At 38.7% G+C, this 18831-nt stretch overlaps 1 protein-coding gene across 1 annotated transcript; it reads right to left on the reverse strand.

The window, feature by feature from the left end:
* Positions 1-1242: 1242 nt before the first annotated feature.
* Positions 1243-17291, reverse strand: viml (vimentin like). Its single transcript, XM_022678716.2, has 9 exons — positions 16744-17291; positions 15382-15442; positions 11898-11993; positions 9885-10046; positions 7250-7375; positions 4654-4874; positions 4350-4393; positions 3359-3444; positions 1243-1494 (listed from the first exon to the last, which is right to left on the reverse strand). The coding sequence occupies exons 1-9, from the start codon at positions 17232-17234 to the stop codon at positions 1453-1455; spliced, it is 1329 nt and encodes a 442-aa protein (XP_022534437.2). The 5' UTR covers positions 17235-17291; the 3' UTR covers positions 1243-1452.
* Between the last annotated feature and the right edge of the window lie 1540 nt (positions 17292-18831).

An 18831-nucleotide genomic window follows, 5' to 3' on the forward strand; every position in this document is an offset into this window, starting at 1 on the left:
CGAAAGGGCATGGACAACTCATCCAGGAGGTCATAAAAGAACTCAGAACCAAATTTAAAGACTTGCCTCAGTTAAGGTTTGTGTTAATGATTCAATAATAATTATAAAAAGAGACTACTGGGAGTTCCAAGGCAAAAAAACACTGCTGACCAAAAATAACACAGAGGACAGTCATTGGTTGTTTATTATTTGTGAATGAGGTTCTCAAGTCAGGTTTTGTTTAGTAGCTCCAAAACTATTGGAGTTGCTTTGGTTGATCCTTGAGAGTTTTTCAAACCTCTGCTCAATATCTCTCTGACGTAAAAACAAGACACTGTCAATAAAGGAGCACACATCAATAAATCCATCTGTTATAAACTTTATTGGTGCGGGTATTTGCTGACGTTCTGCTGGCTCAAAATATATATATAAACTACTATAAACACCTGCAAAGGCTCACTATTGCTATTTTGTAATGGCTATTGTTATTGCTTTATACTTGTGCATCTCAAAAAAATTGCAATATCATTGACCTAATTTCAGTAATTCAGTTCAAAATGTGAAACTCGTATATTATATAGATGTATCACAAACACAGAGTGATCTATTTTAAGCGTTTATTTATTTTATTATTGATGATTATGGCTTACAGCCAATGAAAACCCAAAAATCAGTGTCTCATAAAATTAGAATATTATATACTAAGGACCAATTGGTACGTTTGGCAGTGTGGGCAGTGTGCCAAGTCCTGCTGGAAAATGAAATCCACATTTTCCATAAAAGGTGTTAGCAGAGGGTAAATTTTACATTTCATTTGTAAATCAAGGGAGAAATCAGAGTCTTGAGGAAGAGTGGAGAGATACATAATCCAAACTGCTTAAGGGTCTAGTGTGAAGTTTCCACCAATCAGTGATAGTTTGGAGAGACATGCAGTTTTGTTTTCCCACAAAATCTTACAGCACTTCATGCTTCCTTCTGCTACTGACAACTTTTATAGAGATGAGGATTTCATTTTCCAGCAGGACTTGGCACACTGCCCACACTGCCAAAAGTACTAATTGGTCTTTACTATATAATATTCTAATTTTCTGAGAGACTGACTTTTGGGTTTTCATTGGCTGTAAGCCATGAAATAAATAAACGCTTAAAATAGATCACTCTGTGTACAGTAATACATCTATATAATATATGCGTTTCACATTTTGAACTGAATTACTGAAATAAAGTAACTTTTCAATTATGTAAATGTTTTAAGATGCACTAGTACTTGTATATATTGCTATTGCTGTCCAGTGCAGTGGATCTGGGTGTTCTCTGTGATGCAGTAAAGGCACTGTAAAGCAGTGGTGTATGTTCAGCGAGGGGTAGCAGCTGTTCCTGCAGGTCTATAGGGAGCGTGACGCGGCTGGTGTTGTGTGTTTGTTGCTGGGCGAGTTTGACCGAGGTGCAATGTCCAGTGGGGCCAGTTTCTGGTCACTCCAGGTCTTCGTGGTTCTGGGTAGACTCATTAATTACCTGTAAAAAACAAAAAAAACAAAGTACAGCAAAACAGAGGAGTGTGAGGAGTGGGGAAAAAAGGTCAAGACTGAAGGTTAACAAGCTAATCCTTAAAGCAGCACTAGGTAGGATTTCCTTTATTTTTGATCTTTTCAAAGAAGTAAAATTACAGCTTGAAACTCACTGCAGCGCTGCATTGAGGTGTAATAGGAGGAATAGCGGTGCTCTCGTGTCTGTGCCGGGGCTCCTCTGAGCTCAAACCAGACTCTGTAAGTTTTCCGAGGCGGCCGCAACCAACGCTCGCAAGAACTGCGACCTGCTTTCCGGCCTTTAGTTCTAACAGTTCTACAAGGACTACTGGTTCATTCTGCACAAACTAACATACAGACACTCTGGCAGAAGCTGGAAAGAGACAGAATATGTCTGTGAAAGCCAGAAAACGAGAAAGAGAAACTAATCCGCCTGAAACATTTATTACACTCTACAACTGTAGGGGGAGCCCATGAGCACAAAATCTCAATCCTACCTAGTGGAGCTTTAAGTAAAAAGGCCAAAAAGTGAATTAATATAGATCAAAAATACTTTGCTTTTGTTTAAGAGACATGTAAATAGGATTGCACAATTGTTTTAACAGAAATATGAATTATGCATTGCATGGAGCATATATTATAGGCTACAGTAAATTAATACTGAAGCCATCCAGACTATGAAGGAACACATAAGGAACATGTAGTGACTTAAAAGTTTTAAACAAACCAAAAAATACTACTTTTCTAAAAGAAAAAAAGTATTTAGTAACTTGTGGTTTCTAAGGCTGGTAACTCTGATGAACTTATCCTGTACAACCGAGGCTACACTTCCTTGCTCTTCTATTCCTGGGGCAGTCCTGATGAGTGCCAGTTTCATCTTAATTTTCCTGATGGAAGACCATGTGTGTGACTGCACTTGTCTGGCCTTCATTTTTTCTTAGTCAGGTTTTTTCTTTCTATAGTTGAGTAATTCTTGCCATAATATATGATGATATATGATACAAATTTCCCAGAAATCATCAGGGCGCCTCATAATCAGGTGTGCTTTATGTATGAATGATTGTAAGGAGCTGAAGTGCAGCATTATAATTGAATTCTATAGTTTATTTTATCACTTTAGTAGTTCTCCAGCATGGAGACTCGACACTGAAGTAGTATAAGCACTAGCTGCTAACCGTGCTAAGTGCTAGTTAGCTCTTTTGCTGTTCAGAGGTGAGTATTATCAGCCTGTAGCCTGCCAATAACCCCGGTTAGCACTGCTGGAGCAGCATTAGCATTACCCGCTAATCGTGCAAAAAATACGGTACTCCAATAGAGCTATTCACTGTATACCTGTAACTCTACCTCTTCACTACTTTACTTTAACTGATGCTCTCAAACACTTTATTAAGAGACGACAAATTCAAGTAATTAACTCTTGATGAGGTCAGCACAGCTGTTAACTGAAATCCTGAATTCCAGGTGACTCTACCTCATAAAGCTGGCTGAGAAAATCCAGCCAAGGTGTGGAAAACTGTCTCTATCTAAGCAAGAGGAGCTACACTGAAGAATCTAAAATATTAAAAAACATATTCTGGTTTGTTTAACACGTTTTTTGTTTAATAAATAATTTTAGATGCTTTTCTACATAGTTTGGATGACTTAGTGTTAAGTCTGCAATGCAGAACATTATAATGTGTGTCTAAAATTTTAACTGGTACTATATTAACAGTTATATATTATACCTGTACAATATTGCATGTTCATAGTGTAGGTTAATGTGTATAGCTTTTGACTTGTGATGTGATGTGACAATAATAAATCTGGTTCGATTTGATGTGATCTAATTTAATTCGATTTGGATTGGAACCCACCTGGCCATCTTTGGTCTCTATGGTCTTGATGAGGACCCTCTTGGTTGTTGTAGTTTCTACAGTGGGTCTGGTCTCCAGCATGGCATCTGTTAAAGGTTCATCCACAAATGGTTATGAGCAGTTAGGGATGGGCGATATGGCCCTAAAATAATATCACAATATTTATGGGTATTTGTGAAATAATTATATTCTTGGAGATATGAAAATATTAGTTATATTAAAAAATGATATTATAAATGAAAATTATATATTAACTTTAGGAATATTCTATATATATATATATATATATATATATATATATATATATATATATACACGTCTTAGATTTAAATAATCAGTAAAAAAAATCTATTTTAACTTTATCAACTTAACAATGCTGATTTTGAACACAATAACAATAATGGTTATAAAAAAAAGTGCATTTCCATTTGCTATTGTGGTTGCTATGGTGTTGCAAAGCGGTGGCTAGGTGCTTGCTAAAGGTGTTGGTATGGCATTCGTATTGGTTGCTTTGTTGATTCTAAGTGGGTTCTAGGTGGTTGCTAAGATGTTGCTATTGTGTTTGTGTTGGTTGCTATGTTGTTTCTAAGTGGGGGCAAGGTGGCTGCTAAGGTGTTGCTAGGTGATTGCTAAGGTGTTGCTATTGTATTTGTGTTGGTTGCTATGTCGTTTCTAAGTGGGGGCAAGGTGTTTGCTAAGGTGTTGCTGTGATATTAGTGGCGGTTGCTATGGTGTTGCCAAGTGGCTCCTATGTGGTTGCCAAGGTGTTGCAAGATGGTTGCAAAGTAATGTATGTGTATAACAATAATAATATCAGTAGAAAAAAGATAACAAAAAGAATGTAACAAAAATCTATCACAGTACCTGGGTAATAAGCATGTAGTTGCTCAGAATAAAATACTATTTTTAGTATAAATTACTAGAAGATTTAGTTTTTTTATTAGTACTTGTTCTGTACATTTTGTTAAGGTAACTTGGGCAGGACACTCACCTCGTAAATTAAGGGTTGAGATGTTTGGCAAAGGCATTGAGATTCTAAAATGAGAAAATTATATAGATGAAGTAATTGCGACTAACATAACAGACACATCAATAGAGTATAAAAAGCAACTAATTATTTTTATTATTATTATTATTATTATTATTATTATTATTATTATTATTATTATTATTATTATTATTATTATTATTATTCTAAGCACTGTTAGTCTAGCCTTTCCTGTTATAGACTAAAGAAGCCTAAGCCAGACTATACAAGAGAGCATATCTAAGTTGAAGTTCAGCCCTTTACTCACCTGCTCTCCTCCCCTTCCAGCAGCTTCCTGTAGGTGGCGATCTCGATGTCCAGGGCCATCTTTACATTGAGCAGGTCCTGGTAGTCCCGCAGGTGATGGGCCATCTCGTCCTTCATGTTGCGGATGTCCTCCTCCAGACGGGTGATGGTGTTCTGGTACCCCGAGGACTCGACAGCAAAGCTATCCTCCATCTCCCTCATCTGTCGCTCCAGAGACTCGTTCTACAGGGAGAGGGAGAGATAATGATGGAGAGATACAAAATGTTAGCGAGAGATAGAGAGTGATAGGAGATTGAGAGAGAGAGAGAGAGAGAGAGAGAGAAAGAAAGAGAGAGAGAGTGAGTGAGTGGAGAGATATTGGTAGAGAGAGACATATAGAAAGTCAGAGGGAGAGAAGTAGAGAGACGGAAATAGAGAGAAATACAGAAGGGTGAGAGAAAAATTGACAGTCAGAAAGAATAAAGAGAGGGAGAGAAATAGATAGATAGAGAGATGAGATTAAGAGTGAGTGAGAGAGAAAGAGGGAGAGTGGGTGAGAGAGAGAATGATAGAGGGAAGTAGAAAGAAAGAGGGAGATAAGTAGAGAGAGTGAGATAGAGAGTGAGACAGTAATAGAGATAAATAGATACAGAATACAATTAGTAGATAGAGAAGACAATTAAAAGTGAGAGTAGAGAGAGAGAAAGAGTGAGAGAAGGAGATCATGAGTGCAAGAGTAAAGAGAGAGAGGGAGAAAGAGAGAGAGAGAGATGGAGGTCATGAGTAAGTAAGTGAGAAAGAGCGAGGGAGAGAGTTAAGAGAAAAAGTGAAAGAGAGATAGAAATAGAGAGAAATTGAGATCAAGAGTGAGAAAGAGAGACAGAGAATGGTAGAGAGAGGTAGATAGAAAGTTAGAGCGAGAGAGGGAGAGAGAGACAGAGTGAGATAATAGAATGGTAGATATATATATATATATATATATATATATATATAGAAAGTCAGAGGAAGAGAAGTAGAGAGAGACAGATAGAGAAAGATAGAACGATAGCATGAGAGAAAGTAAGAGAGAAGGACATTAAGAGTGAGATAGAATAAAGAGAGAGAGATGGAGATCAAGAGAGAGAGTGAAAGAGAGAATTAGATGGAAAGTAAGAGGGAGAGAGACAGAGTGAAAGAGACATAAATAGAGATATATAGATACAGAATGATAGAGAGGAGATTTTGAGAGTGACAGAGTAAAGAGAGAGAGAAAGAGAGATAGAGTGAGAGTAAAGACAGAGAAAAAATAAAGAGAGAAATTGAGAGAGAGAGAGATATGGGAATTGAGAGAGAGAGATGATGAGTAAGAAAGAGAAAGAGAGAGAAAGCAAGAGAGAGAGAAAGAGAAAGCGAGATCAAGAGAGAAAGAGAAAGAAAGAGAGGAAGAGAAAGAGAGAGAGAGAGAGAGAGAGAGAATGGTAGAGAGATATAGACAGAAAGAGTAAAAGAGTGAGAGATATAATATTGTATATTGTACTGTATATATCATAAAGTCTGAAGGCCAGGCTGTGTCCCAAACCACATACTACTATAACACACTGACAGAGGAATAGCATTGTGTCCCATTACTGTTGTCATGTCCAAATAATAGAAGCTAAAGAACACTACAGTGCAGGAGGTCGCAGGTTCGAACCCCCGCTCATGCAGCTTTGCCATCAAGCTGCCGGCATCAGAGGGAGCAAAATTGGCCCTGCTCCCTCTGGGTGGGTAGATGGCGCTCTCTCCCCACATCACTCCGAGGGTGATGTCTGCAGCACAGGGCGTCTGTGAGTTGATGTACCGGAACCGAGCCGCTGTGCTTTCCTCCAAGCGCGCTGGCTGCTCGGCAATGCTGCATCAGCAGCAGCTCGAAAAGAAGCGATGACTGGCTTCACATGTATCGGAGGAAGCATGTGTTAGTCTTCACCCTCCTGGTGTGTTGTGGCATTACTAGTGATAGGGGGAGTCCTAATGAGTGGGTTGGGTAATTGGCCGTGTAAATTGGGGAGAAAAATGGGAAAAATTAGAAATAAAATTATTTAAAAAAAAGAACACTACAGTGACCTGCAGGAAATGCCATGAGAACAATACTCAGTGCTCATCCTCTCACTCACAAGATAACACCTCACAACTTACTCAAGCCAAGGTAACACTTCACAATCAATTGAATGCCTGTGTAGTTAGTGTGGTAGTGTGTAGTTTGAGACCCAGCCATAATAATTGTATTTTTTTATTGAATATCTGATTTATTAATCAAAAATGAGCAAGCCTTGAGTTAAAGGAGGAGATTGAAGAGAACTGATAAAATGTGTTAATTAAATTTTGCCTAAAACTACTGATTAAGAAATTTAGAGCAGAAAAAGATGCATAGAGTTTTATATTCATGTTCAAAAGCACAAAAGATTCAGAACACAATTGATAGCCAACACTTTATGATCTGTAATCAATGACTGTTCACTTTATGGACTGAAATTTTGATCTATCCCTCCGGTGATGCCAATATAGATGAAAATTATATGTTTTATTTAATAGGACACAAGCACTGCACTACTGACAGTTCCTCTGTACTGTATTTACCATGCACCATGCAATACACTTACTGTCCCCTTGAGGGAGTCCACGTCACAGGTCAGAGCCTGAACCTGCCGGCGGTACTCATTGGCCTCCTGCTTGGCCAATCGAAGAGCTTCATTATTCCTGTTGGCGGCTTCAGTCAGATCTGCAAACTGCAAATCCATGCAAACAATATGGACAGACTTAACTATGGTGTATAGACTTTAATAGGAACACTGTACTGGACTATACTCATACACTCGTTTTCCTCATAAAGAGCTTGATGAGCAGGGATGGTATAGTTACTTTGAAAAAGTAATCCGATTACTGATTACTGATTACTCCTTTAAAAAGTAACTTAGTTACTTTATAGATTACTTGATTTTAAAAGTAACTAAGTTACTTTACAAGTTACTTTATTAGTTACTTTCAGCAGCTGCAGACACCACCTCCCACCGCCTTAACATAAACATTATAACCAGTTTTGCCAATACTCTCTTTATTGGAAAATGCATTTTAACAGCAACAATGTATCTCTAGACATTTAAAGTTGAACTATTTCCTGAAAAAATAAGTTTTTTTATAAAAAATAAAAGACCATTTCTCTTGAATTAACTTAACAAATATTTTTTATGAAAAATAAAATATGGTCTTTCTTGATTTCACTTAACATAAATACTTGTTTTTATAAAAAAAATATATATATAAAATAAAGAAAGTCTTTATTTTGCACAGGAAACTTGCAGACCAATCACCAAATCTTCAAACACTTTCCTCGGCCAATCAGATCTGTGCAGATCGCTGCCCTGGCTAGTGAATTGGGACGCGGGCGGGAAAAAATGCCTTTATAAAGAGATAGGGAGCCTGAGAACTGGCGGAAAAACGAGAATGGGCGGAAACTAAAGACACGCCGAGCGCGAGAGAGAGAGACAGGGGAGTGCGGTGAGTAAACCAATGGTTGTACCTCATTAACAGGAGCGAGACGCGTGTGATTGGTGGGGGGGGGGGGCATATGGGGAAGGGAGTGCGGTGTGTGTGTGGAGAGAGAGAGAGTAACGCACAGTGGATAACTAATTTTAATCTGATTACTGGATTGGAAATACTAACGTGTTAGATTACTTGTTACTGAAAAAAACGGTCCGATTAGAGTAACGCGTTACTAAGTAACGTGTTACTGACATCACTGTTGATGAGTCTATAATGTCCACAGTATAGAGACCAAATAAATGTTTAAGCCCACTTATGCTTTCCAATTCTTTCTAATTTGATGCAAAATGTTTACAATTTAAAAATTAAGCACAGTGTTTCTGAATTTCACTTTGATTTATTGAATTGCAGACAGTGTCTGATCTGAAAAATTTCTTAAAGTATTTCAAGAAATGAATTTCTGAATTAAGTCCATTCCTGCATTTCAGGTCTGCTGCACATTCACATTCAAAGTTTGGGATAGATGATAGAGAGCTAGTCAGTCCAAAAGCCAGGTTCCGTCATTCTATAGGGATTACATTTTTTTCAGGGATGTCCAATACATTTTTCAACAAGACAGTGCAGAACCACATGCTGCAAACATTACAAAGGCATGGCTGTTGAAGAAAAGAGTATGGGAACTGAACTGGACCACATTTAATCCTGGCCTGTCCAAAAGAATTTGAAACCTCTGTGTGGGCAGTGTGCCAAGTGCTGCTGGAAAATGAAATCTGCATCTCCATAAAAGTTGTCAGCAGAGGGAAAGATTTTTCGGGAAAGCACTGCACTGACTTTAGACTTGATAATAAAACACAGTGGATCAACACCAGCAGATGACATGTCTCTCCAAACCATCACTGATCATCAGTAAATTTTGCATTTCATTTGTAAATCAAGGGAGAAATCAGAGTCTGGAGGAAGAGTGGAGAGACACACAGTCCAAACTGCTCGAGGTCTAGTGTGAAGTTTCCACCAATCAGTGATGGTTAGGAGAGACGTGTCTGTGGATTTCATTTTCCAGCAGGACTTGGCACAACGCCCACACTGCCAAAAGTACCAACTGGTCTTATATAATATTTTAACTTTCTAAAAAACTCATTTTTTGTGTTTTTATTGGCTGTAAGCCAAAATCATAATCAACAATAAAATAAATAAATGCTTCAAATAGATCACTCTGTGTTTAATACATCTATTTAATATATGAGTTTCACATTTTCAACTGAATTACTGAAATAAAATGGTTAAATTGTTTATGATATTCTCATTTTTTAGATGCACTTTTATATATATATATATATAAGAAGCTCTCTTTTGCTAAGATTTGTACTTTTTTACCGTCTCAACTTCTCCTGATTTGGGGTTGCAGTGTTAAGGCAGTATTTCTTAGTGTTTGGGCAGGAGCAGGCAGTCACGAGCACTAATGAGATTAAAGAGTCCAGCTTAAGTGCCTTGTGTTTATACTCATACTGGCTCATCACGTCTAAAGAGACTTTTTTCTTTCTATAGACACTTTTTTTACAACCAAGACCAGGCCAATAGAGAGACAGAGACATGAAATAAGAAGAAAAGAGAGAAAAAGTTGAAGGTTGGCCAAAAGAAGCACTTATTTTCTTAATGAATAGCATTAATTTCCACTGTGTCTGCAAGATTCAAGCAGAGATTTAAAGTGAACACCAAGTTACAGGTAAAAAACATGAGATCAGACATGATCAGAACCTTCGACTTGTACCACTCCTCAGACTCCTGGATGTTCTTGGTGGCCAGGCTCTCGTACTGCAGCCGGACGTCTCTGAGGGCGGCGGTCAGGTCAGGCTTAGCCATTTCCAGATCCACGTGAGTCTGCTGCTGCTGGACCTGAGCCTGCAGCTCTGCCATCTCCTGAAAAAGAGGGAAAGAGAGTAATAGGCTAGTAATAAAAAAGTTATCTAGTTATCTGGTACTTTAATTCAGTGTCTACAGTCCAATATCCACCCAAGATGCAATGTGTTATGTTGCGAGTGAGGCTAAATACTGGCCAGGCTGCTTAAGGCGTAATGTGAACTGTAGAGCCCAATGAAATCTTACCCTAACTCAACTGTAGACCAATAAAATCTTATTCTAACTCAACTGTAGACCTACAAAATTCTGTCTGAACTCAACTGTAGCCTGACCACAATCTGTTCGAACTCATCTGTAGCCCAACACAATTTGGTCTGAACTCAACTGTTACCCAACAAAATATTTTTCTAACTCAACCGTAGACCAGTAATATTTTGTCAGAACTTAGCTGTAGCCTAACAATTTTTGTTTTAAATTCAACTATAGTTCAAAAATGTTTTGACTGAATTTGACTATAGCCTGACAAACTACAGGCTAACAAAATAATTTTCTAACTCAACTATAGCCCAACAAAAATAATTTTGAACTCAACTGTAACCCACCTCTTTCAAACTTAACTGTAAGGTGACAAAATTATTTTCTAACTCAACTGTTGGCAAAAAAAATATTTTATAACTCTGCTATGGCCCAAAAAATCTTGTCAGAACTCGAATGTAGCCCAGCCCAATTCTGTTTAAACTCCGACAAAGTTCCGACTAAAAAAATCTTTTTGCACTCAATTACAGGCCACCAAAAACATTTTCTAACTTAACTATTTCCCAACAAACTTCTGTCTAACCACAACTGTAGCCACAGCAAATTCTTTAACACGATTAAAACCCAACAAAATTTGGTTTAAGCTCAAATGTAGTCCAGCAAAGTTCTGAAAGAATTCAACCATAGCCTGACAATTCTTTCTGTACTCAACTACAGGCCAATAAAATAATTTTCTAACAATTAAAGTCCAACAAAATTCTGTCTGAACTCTGTAGCCCGACCAAATTCTGTTCCATTGTTGGCCAACAAAATTCTATGACCTGTTTGCCTGCAGCCCAAAAAAAAAGATTCTAACTCAACTATGGCCCAACAAATTCTTGTGAGAACTCAACCGTAGACCAATAAAGTTATTTTTAAACTCAACTATAGTCCAACAAAGTTCTGATTAACCTCTACTATAAACCAACAAAATTCTATTTGAACTCAACTAAAATCCAACAAAGTTCTGAATGAAATTCTTTTATAACCCAACATAATTCTGTTAAAAACTTAACTATAGTCCAACAAAGTTCTGACTGAACTCTACTTTAACCCAACGAAATTCTATTTGAACTCAACTATAGTCTAACAAAATTCTGACTGAACTCTACTATAACCCAACACAATTCTATTTGAACTCAACTGTAGTCTAACAAAATTCTGACTGAACTCTACTATAACCCAACACAATTATATTTGAACTCAACTGTAGTCTAACAAAATTCTGACTGAACTCTACTATAACCCAACACAGTTCTATTTGACCGATTTGGCTGCAGCTCAAAAAAAAACATTTCTAACTCAACTATAGTCCAACAAAGTTCTGACTGAACTCTACTATAACCCAGCACAATTCTATTTCAACTCAACTGTAGCCCAAGCAAATCCTTTAACTCTGTTGTAGCACAATTTTATTTTTTTCTGATGGTGGAGCTGCACTGTAAAAATGTCGGATAATATTGCAAGGGAGAGTACTTTTCCACACTGTGGAAAGTGTGGTAAAGAGTGTGAACCCATTACACAGTACAGGTGTTACACATCTACCAGAGTGAAGAGTCTTCAGAAAGTGAAGAAACAGGAACAGATCAGCGTGTGAAGTAGTGCAGCACTTCTCACCTCCTCATGAAGCTTCTTCAGGAAGGCAATCTCCTCCAGCAGAGAGTCCACTTTCCTCTCCAGATCCACCCGGGCAAGAGCAGCATTATCCACGTCCTGTTAAAGCAATCACACACATTGTTCAGAAAGGGTTTTTATACAGCAGAAGGAAGATGATCTCCATCCACTGACTGATTGGGCTGTTAGGGTTGGATATAGAGCAGTTCTTTAATCAGGGCTGACCTCCTTTACAAATCACTGCCTCTGTTTGTCTAATGAGCACAGTCACAGACAGAGATCCCCAGCCTTGGCATCCAACAGTGCCAACACTGGTTTACTCTGTCAGGGCATGGAGGAAATCAGGTCTGAAGAGGCTTTGCTCAGCTCTAACACCACAGACAAAGCTGGTAATTTAGACCAGTGAACCTGCTCCATTCTAGCTCAGCTCAACTCCAACCACCTCAACTCCAACCTCAACCTCAATATTAACTGCTTACCAAAGATAATAGAAGGGTTAACTGTCTCGATTGCATTTGGGAATGATTCTGTCTGAACTAGACTGTAGCCCTAAAATTCTGTTCAAACTCAATTCTCTTCGATCTTGCCTGTATCCTGAGAGAATTTTGTCTGAGCTCCAGTGTAGCCCAACAAAATGTAAACTTGTTATAATAAACTATACATCAAAACAATTGTCTGAACTTTAAGCGCAACAAAACTAACCCAAACAAATTGTGTTTAAATTAGACTGCTGCTCAACTTACATCTCAACTGTAGCCCATCAAACTAATCTGACGACAACTGAACATAAATAATCCTACGAACAGATATTTCAAAATCTTCACACTCAGAGCCAGCATAAACCCAGTGTTTTCATTGTGTATCGTGTAATAGGGACCCACATCATATATGAAAGCACTTAATAATTCCACTTACAGATGCAGAAGTTACTCTCAAGATCTTATCTGCTTATCTCACATGACATGAGAGCTGGGTGTGTTTATCTGTGTTTATGTATTGTGTTAGACACAGGTGCCAGCTGCCTAACTGTTGGGTTTGTTTTTACAGAAAACAAGAGCCATTGTTTAAAATAAAATAAAATAAAATATAGTGCTGTAATTTCCATTCCTTAAGCCACACAATGCCAAAATCCAAGTTTCTGAAAGACTTTTACGATGTTCTTTAGATTTTTAAAGGGTTCTTCAAGGGTCCCTAGGTCCTTAAAGTTTGCAAAACTGGTGTTTTAAACAACCAATCAATATCTGAGCTTTGGAATTATGTTATCTCAATTATATTTGGCTTGAGCTGAACTTACACCAACATATTTCACCCAAAATCCACTGTAACTGCACTATGTTTTATTCAAAACCATGTGTAAAGAAGGCCCCCTGTTTTTTGGGGGGCTATACAGTACACAGACATGCCAGAAGTCATTATAAACGGCTACACTTCTATAAGTTGTGAGGTGCTATCTTGTGACTGGGGTTAAACACTGTCCAACATGCTCATGGCAATGGAAAGAGAATGTGTCATAGAAGGCTAATAGCACTATCTACAGAAGATGATGGTGATGGTGGTAATGATTGTGACATTTGGATATGGCAAAAGTCATGGGACAACACTATAATTTTGTTCATATTCATTAGAATTTAAATGATCTGTTAGTCCCCATAATTATGCAGCCCATCTTCATATCTACCACTTCACAGGGACTGTTCATGGAGGTCCCCATTAAGAGCTAAATACATGCCTATACAGGCACACTCACACTCTCTACACGTCAGTTCTGAAGGTCCTTTAACAAAGTGTGCTGCCCACTGATCCACATCACCGCTCCTGTGTCCAAAACAACTGGGCCAACAGCCAAGAGCGGCATCCCTGAAATCGCCCGCTAATGCTAATGCTAACATCAGGGTTCATCAGAATTAACTCTAATGATGAGCAAAAGGCTCCACTTGCATCTAGTTTGTAGTATGTGATGTAAAATACCAGTCAAAAGCTTGTACACACCTTAAAAGTCAGAATATGTTTTATAATATTTTACATCCTTCAAATTAACCTGGAATTTCAGGCTTTCAGTTAACAGCTGTGCTGAACTCATCAAAAGTTAATTACTTGAATTTCTGGTCTCTTAATGTGTTTGAGAGCATCAGTTGTAAAGCTGTGAAGAGGTAGAGTTACAGATATACAGTGAATAGCCCTATTCAATTCGAATTATTTCATAAACTTTGAAACCATCCTCAAGTGCAGTCGCAAAGACAATCAAAAACATTATGATGAAACTGGCACTCATCAGGACCGCCCCAGGAAAGGAAAAGCAAGAGCTACCTCTGTTGTTAATCAGAAACCAGCCTCTGATAAGAGCACCTAAATGCTTCTTCACAGAGTATTTTGGTTTGTTTAACACTTTTAAGTTACTACAAGATTCCTTATGTGTTCCTTCATAGTCTGGATCACTTCACTATTCATTTACAATGTAGAAAAAAAATAACACTAAATGAGAAGGTGTGTCTTCACTTATTTGGTCACTATAATTAATTCGTATTTACATCCTTTCTAATTACAGTGTGTTGAACTCATTGCAGACACAGATGTGAAAATGCACACACACAGCTTGTCAATTCTCTGGATATAAGTATTTTAATAGAATGGGACTCTCTGGAGCAGATAACCATCAACCCAACAGCACCATTACGATTCCCAGATGTGAGCTAGAGGGGCTTTGGAGAATTTCACGATGCATAATTTTTCTGTGTAGTGATTGGTTAATCACACCTGGACTGACTGCTGCCATCAGGGAGGAGACTGCAGAGTCTCGGTGCTAGGACCAGCAGACTGCGAGACAGCCCCATCCAACAGGCTGTGAGGATGCTCAACTCTCTTCCCGCTCTACCCCCCATCTCAATCTTACCCCCAGCACACACTCACTCAGCATCCTGACCACCCCCACCCCCCTCTGTACTAGAACACACACAGTACTGGAACTTTTTAAAACGGACCTGCACTACACACCCCATAACTGCACTACTGCTTATATTCGCACTGTCATACACACTTTAATTCCCCATAAACTGTGAACATTAAGAACGTTATGCACTCATTCCCTTTACCAGCCTTAAGCTATTATTATAACATTTGCACTACTGTTTTATACGGATTCTGTTTATACTTGTAATGTCATCCCATCTTAATCACCGCATCACTATTGCACTATTGTCTTCTCTCTATGCATGTCTATTTGTGTATTGTACATATAGTGCCTCTCATTTTTATATTACATATCTATTTTCACCCCCATCACTATTGCACTATTGTTTTCTGTTTTACATATGTCTACTGTGTCCTTGTTGTATTGTACATATAGTATCTCCCACTCTTTTATATTATATATCTATTTTCTGTACTTGCTGTAATTTTTGGGAAGGAGAGTAACGTAATTTCAATTCTCTGTACGTCCTGTACATTTGCAGTATTGACAATAAAACTACTTGACTTGACTGAACTTCACCTGTCTGAAGCTCCGCATGATGCCCTCAGCCTCTTCTCTTTGGAGAATCTCCTCCTGCAGTCTGGAAACAATAAAATAAAAGGCATTAGAGAGTAAGGGTTTATTTTATTTTTTTCTAATTTACCTTAGTTAACTAACCCACTAACCCACCCACTGACTAGGCCCTCCCCCCCCCCAATCACTAGCAATGCTCCCAACACTCTCCTCCGATAAATGTGACGCCATCTGAAAAAAGAAAACTATACACAAAACAGCTTTATTTTTAGAGTAGCATTATGTCATTATATCTTAATACATGATCTATAAGCCTGGGGTCATGGCTGGGAGGTTAATCAAATTATTTTGATTAATTGAATTAATGTTTTAATGCGATTTTCAAAATGGGATAATGAAGATCGTACATCTTTACGTATAGAAGATGCCATCTATATGAATCTCAGTAGATATACATTTGTTTCTGTAAAAAACTTTTATATGGCAGATTTAGACATATTTTAAACTTTCTCTTAACCTGAAATACGAGGAGGTTGTGTTTACACCGTGTTTAATATAAAATCTACATGTGAGATTTTAGAAAATAACTATTAGTAATTACTAAAAGTATTTTTTATTTATTTAAATAAACGTAAAAGAAAAAATATCTTCTGCATCACTTTTTATGGTGCTGTCTGTTTACAAAAAAAAAAAACTGAAGTTGTTATGTAGGAAAATCTAAACTGCAATGGAGAACATACTGGGACACAGCCAGTATGCAAGTACACTGTAATCCCGGATAAGTTGAATTTACTTAAATAATATGAGGAAACCGGTTGCCTTAAAAAAGTTAAGTAATGGGTAATGGAAATTTGAGTTAGCATAAATTAAAACATCAAGTTATTACAACTAAAAGGGAAGTTTATTTAACTTTTTTGATGGATAAGTTGAGTTTACTTAACTTTAAGGCAGCCAGTTTGCTCAATTTTTTAAGTAATAGGTAATGAAAACTTGAGTTAGCATAATTTAAAACATCAAGTTATTACAACTAAAGGGGAAGTTGATCAGTTGGGGCCAGAAGTTGATTCAACTCTAAAATCCCATTTAAAAATGTATACACGGCTGCAAATTTTCACCCACTGTAAGTCTAAAAAGTTGAGTATTTTTTGTAAATACTGAATTTTACATAAAACAGATTTTATTAGATTTTTTTGGGGGGGTTCAAACGATTTTTTTTTTTTGGAGTTCAAACTAATTGTGGGTTTACAGTGTTAATCTGATTTGAAAAAATCTGATTTGGCACGTTCACACAAATAAAATCAGATTTGAATCACTTGGTAATCAGCCTGGTAATGTGAACGTAGACTAAGAGCTTATGCAATAACTTACCTCTCGCGCAGTTTATCGATGTCCTGGATCAGGTTGTCTCTGGTCACCTCGGCGCGCGCCTTCTCACCTGTCAGCTCGTCCACCTGCCTGCGCAGCGCGCGCAGCTCCTCCTCGAAGATCTCGGAGGCGCGCGAGGCGCCGTGTCCGCGGCGCAGCTGCTCGAGCTCGGCGGTGAGCGCGCGGTTCCGCTGCTCGGCCGTGCGCACCTTCTCGATGTAGCTCGCGAAGCGCTCGTTCAGAGACTGCAGCTGCGCGCGCTCGTTCGTGCGGGTCACGCGAAACTCGGCGTTCGCGGCGTCGGTGAGGGAGAAGTCCGGGGCGGGGGCGCACGCTGACAGGGGCACGGCGGTCGCGCGCGCTCTATAGCTGGTCACCGAGTGCAGGACCGGCGCGGAGGAGGTGCGCGAGCGCAGCGCGGGGGAGAAGACGCGCGCGCGCTCGTCGCCGTAGTGCTTGCGGTAGTAGGACATGGTGTAGGAGCGGCGGGACATCCTGCCGCGGGTCGGTCCGCTCGCGATTTATAAAGCTGGAGATCAGTGAAGGGTAGTTTCGTAGATTAGTTTTGATGGTGGGAGGAGACCTGAGGGGTCCAGCTCTATCAGCTTCACACTGACCAATCCCAAATCAAGCCTTTATTTTAACCCCAACCCCTCAACACCAACCCAACACCAACCCATACAACTGCCCACCCACAGGAGCCGCCTACTTAATCCAAATATAAATGAAAAAGTCTATGTTGCCAATACATAGCAAAATTTAAGAGTTAAATCAACAATTTAAGAGTTGAACTTAACACTCCCTAGTGGTAAAATAACTCTACCACAAGAGTTAACTCAACACGTTTTGGCAGGGGTCTCAAACTCGCTGCCCACCCTCTCCCTGTCCACCAAAACAATGCATCATGTTCATTTCAATGGAGAGAGCCACCACATGCCACGGTGCATGCTGGGTTGCGTAGTGCTGAGCGCGGCCTGTCCTCCGGCAAAAAAGTTCAGAAGAACTCAACTTTATTCAAATGAATCTGGCGCTGCACTTCTTCCAGCCAATCAGGGAACAGCAGGCTGCGACCACACACGCACACTATAAGCAAATCAAATTTGTGACTGAGTTAACCTCTGCTTTTTTATGTAAATACGGTCATTGTGATTAAAAAAGGCCAAATACACATGGACATACAGTAAGTTGGTTAAAACAATCTTTTTTAAATTAATTAATTAGTTAATTAATTACAGTTTTTTGCAGCTTTAAAGTTAAACCACCAACAGATGAGGAGAGTTAAACCTGCAGAAAAAGAAAACAGTTATTAATGTAATTCATATAAATCTTAATGTTTGAACATTTACTATTTTATTTCCCATAACTTTGTTCAGAAAGGCTTTAACAAACTATTTTAACCAATTAACCTAAAAATGAAGGAAACAATACTTATTTGTGGTTGCTTGCAGTGGTGGGCTTCATCCATGTCTTCATTCAGTGACAAAACTACTGTTGTTTTTTTGTGGGGACTTGTATTGAGAGATTTTCCTACAAAATAGCAGGAGGTGACATCACAACACTTCCTGTTTGGTGCTATTTAAGGCCTGTGCAAGGCATTTTGGCAAGGTTTTGTTTAGGAGCTGTTTGAGCCTAAATCAATTGTGCTTACAAACAGTACATGTACTTGTAAATAGTGGAAAATATATATAATTTTATTGATTTTTTTATTATCTAATTTACTGCTATTAAGCTAGGCTGATTGTCCAACCCCTTCAGCTGCTACAGATGATGCCACAACACAAGGAGGCATTCAAAGCATTCTCACATGTTGGTTTTTCTGCCAGACGCTCGCAGAGTTGCATCATTTCCGTCCCATTTAGCAACTGGACGAGAGCCAGATTTACTTTTTAACTTGCGATTCTGTGCTTTATAAAAAAGAAATAGTCGATAATGCATTTCAGCAAAGCGTCCAACCCAAACAGTGGAAGTGGTGCACAGTTGGGAGGTCAGATAATCCATACTGTCCTGATATTAGTGGTGCCAGGGAGTCCTGCTGATACCTGACCTGAACCAGGGTTATGGTGGGTCACGACCCACCATAACCCATTTTTT

Source organism: Astyanax mexicanus, chromosome 4 (genome assembly GCF_023375975.1).
Source record: "Astyanax mexicanus isolate ESR-SI-001 chromosome 4, AstMex3_surface, whole genome shotgun sequence".
In the NCBI taxonomy this organism is placed as follows: domain Eukaryota; kingdom Metazoa; phylum Chordata; class Actinopteri; order Characiformes; family Acestrorhamphidae; genus Astyanax; species Astyanax mexicanus.

Coding starts and splice junctions, on each gene's coding strand:
- viml (XM_022678716.2), bottom strand. CDS start 17,234: ATGTCCCGCCGCTCCTACACCATGTCCTACTACCGCAAGCACTACGGC. Junction 7,376..9,884: donor AGGAGTGGTACAAGTCGAAG/GTTCTGATCATG, acceptor ATGGATTTGCAG/TTTGCAGATCTGACTGAAGC. Junction 3,445..4,349: donor CTCAACCCTTAATTTACGAG/GTGAGTGTCCTG, acceptor AACCTTTAACAG/ATGCCATGCTGGAGACCAGA.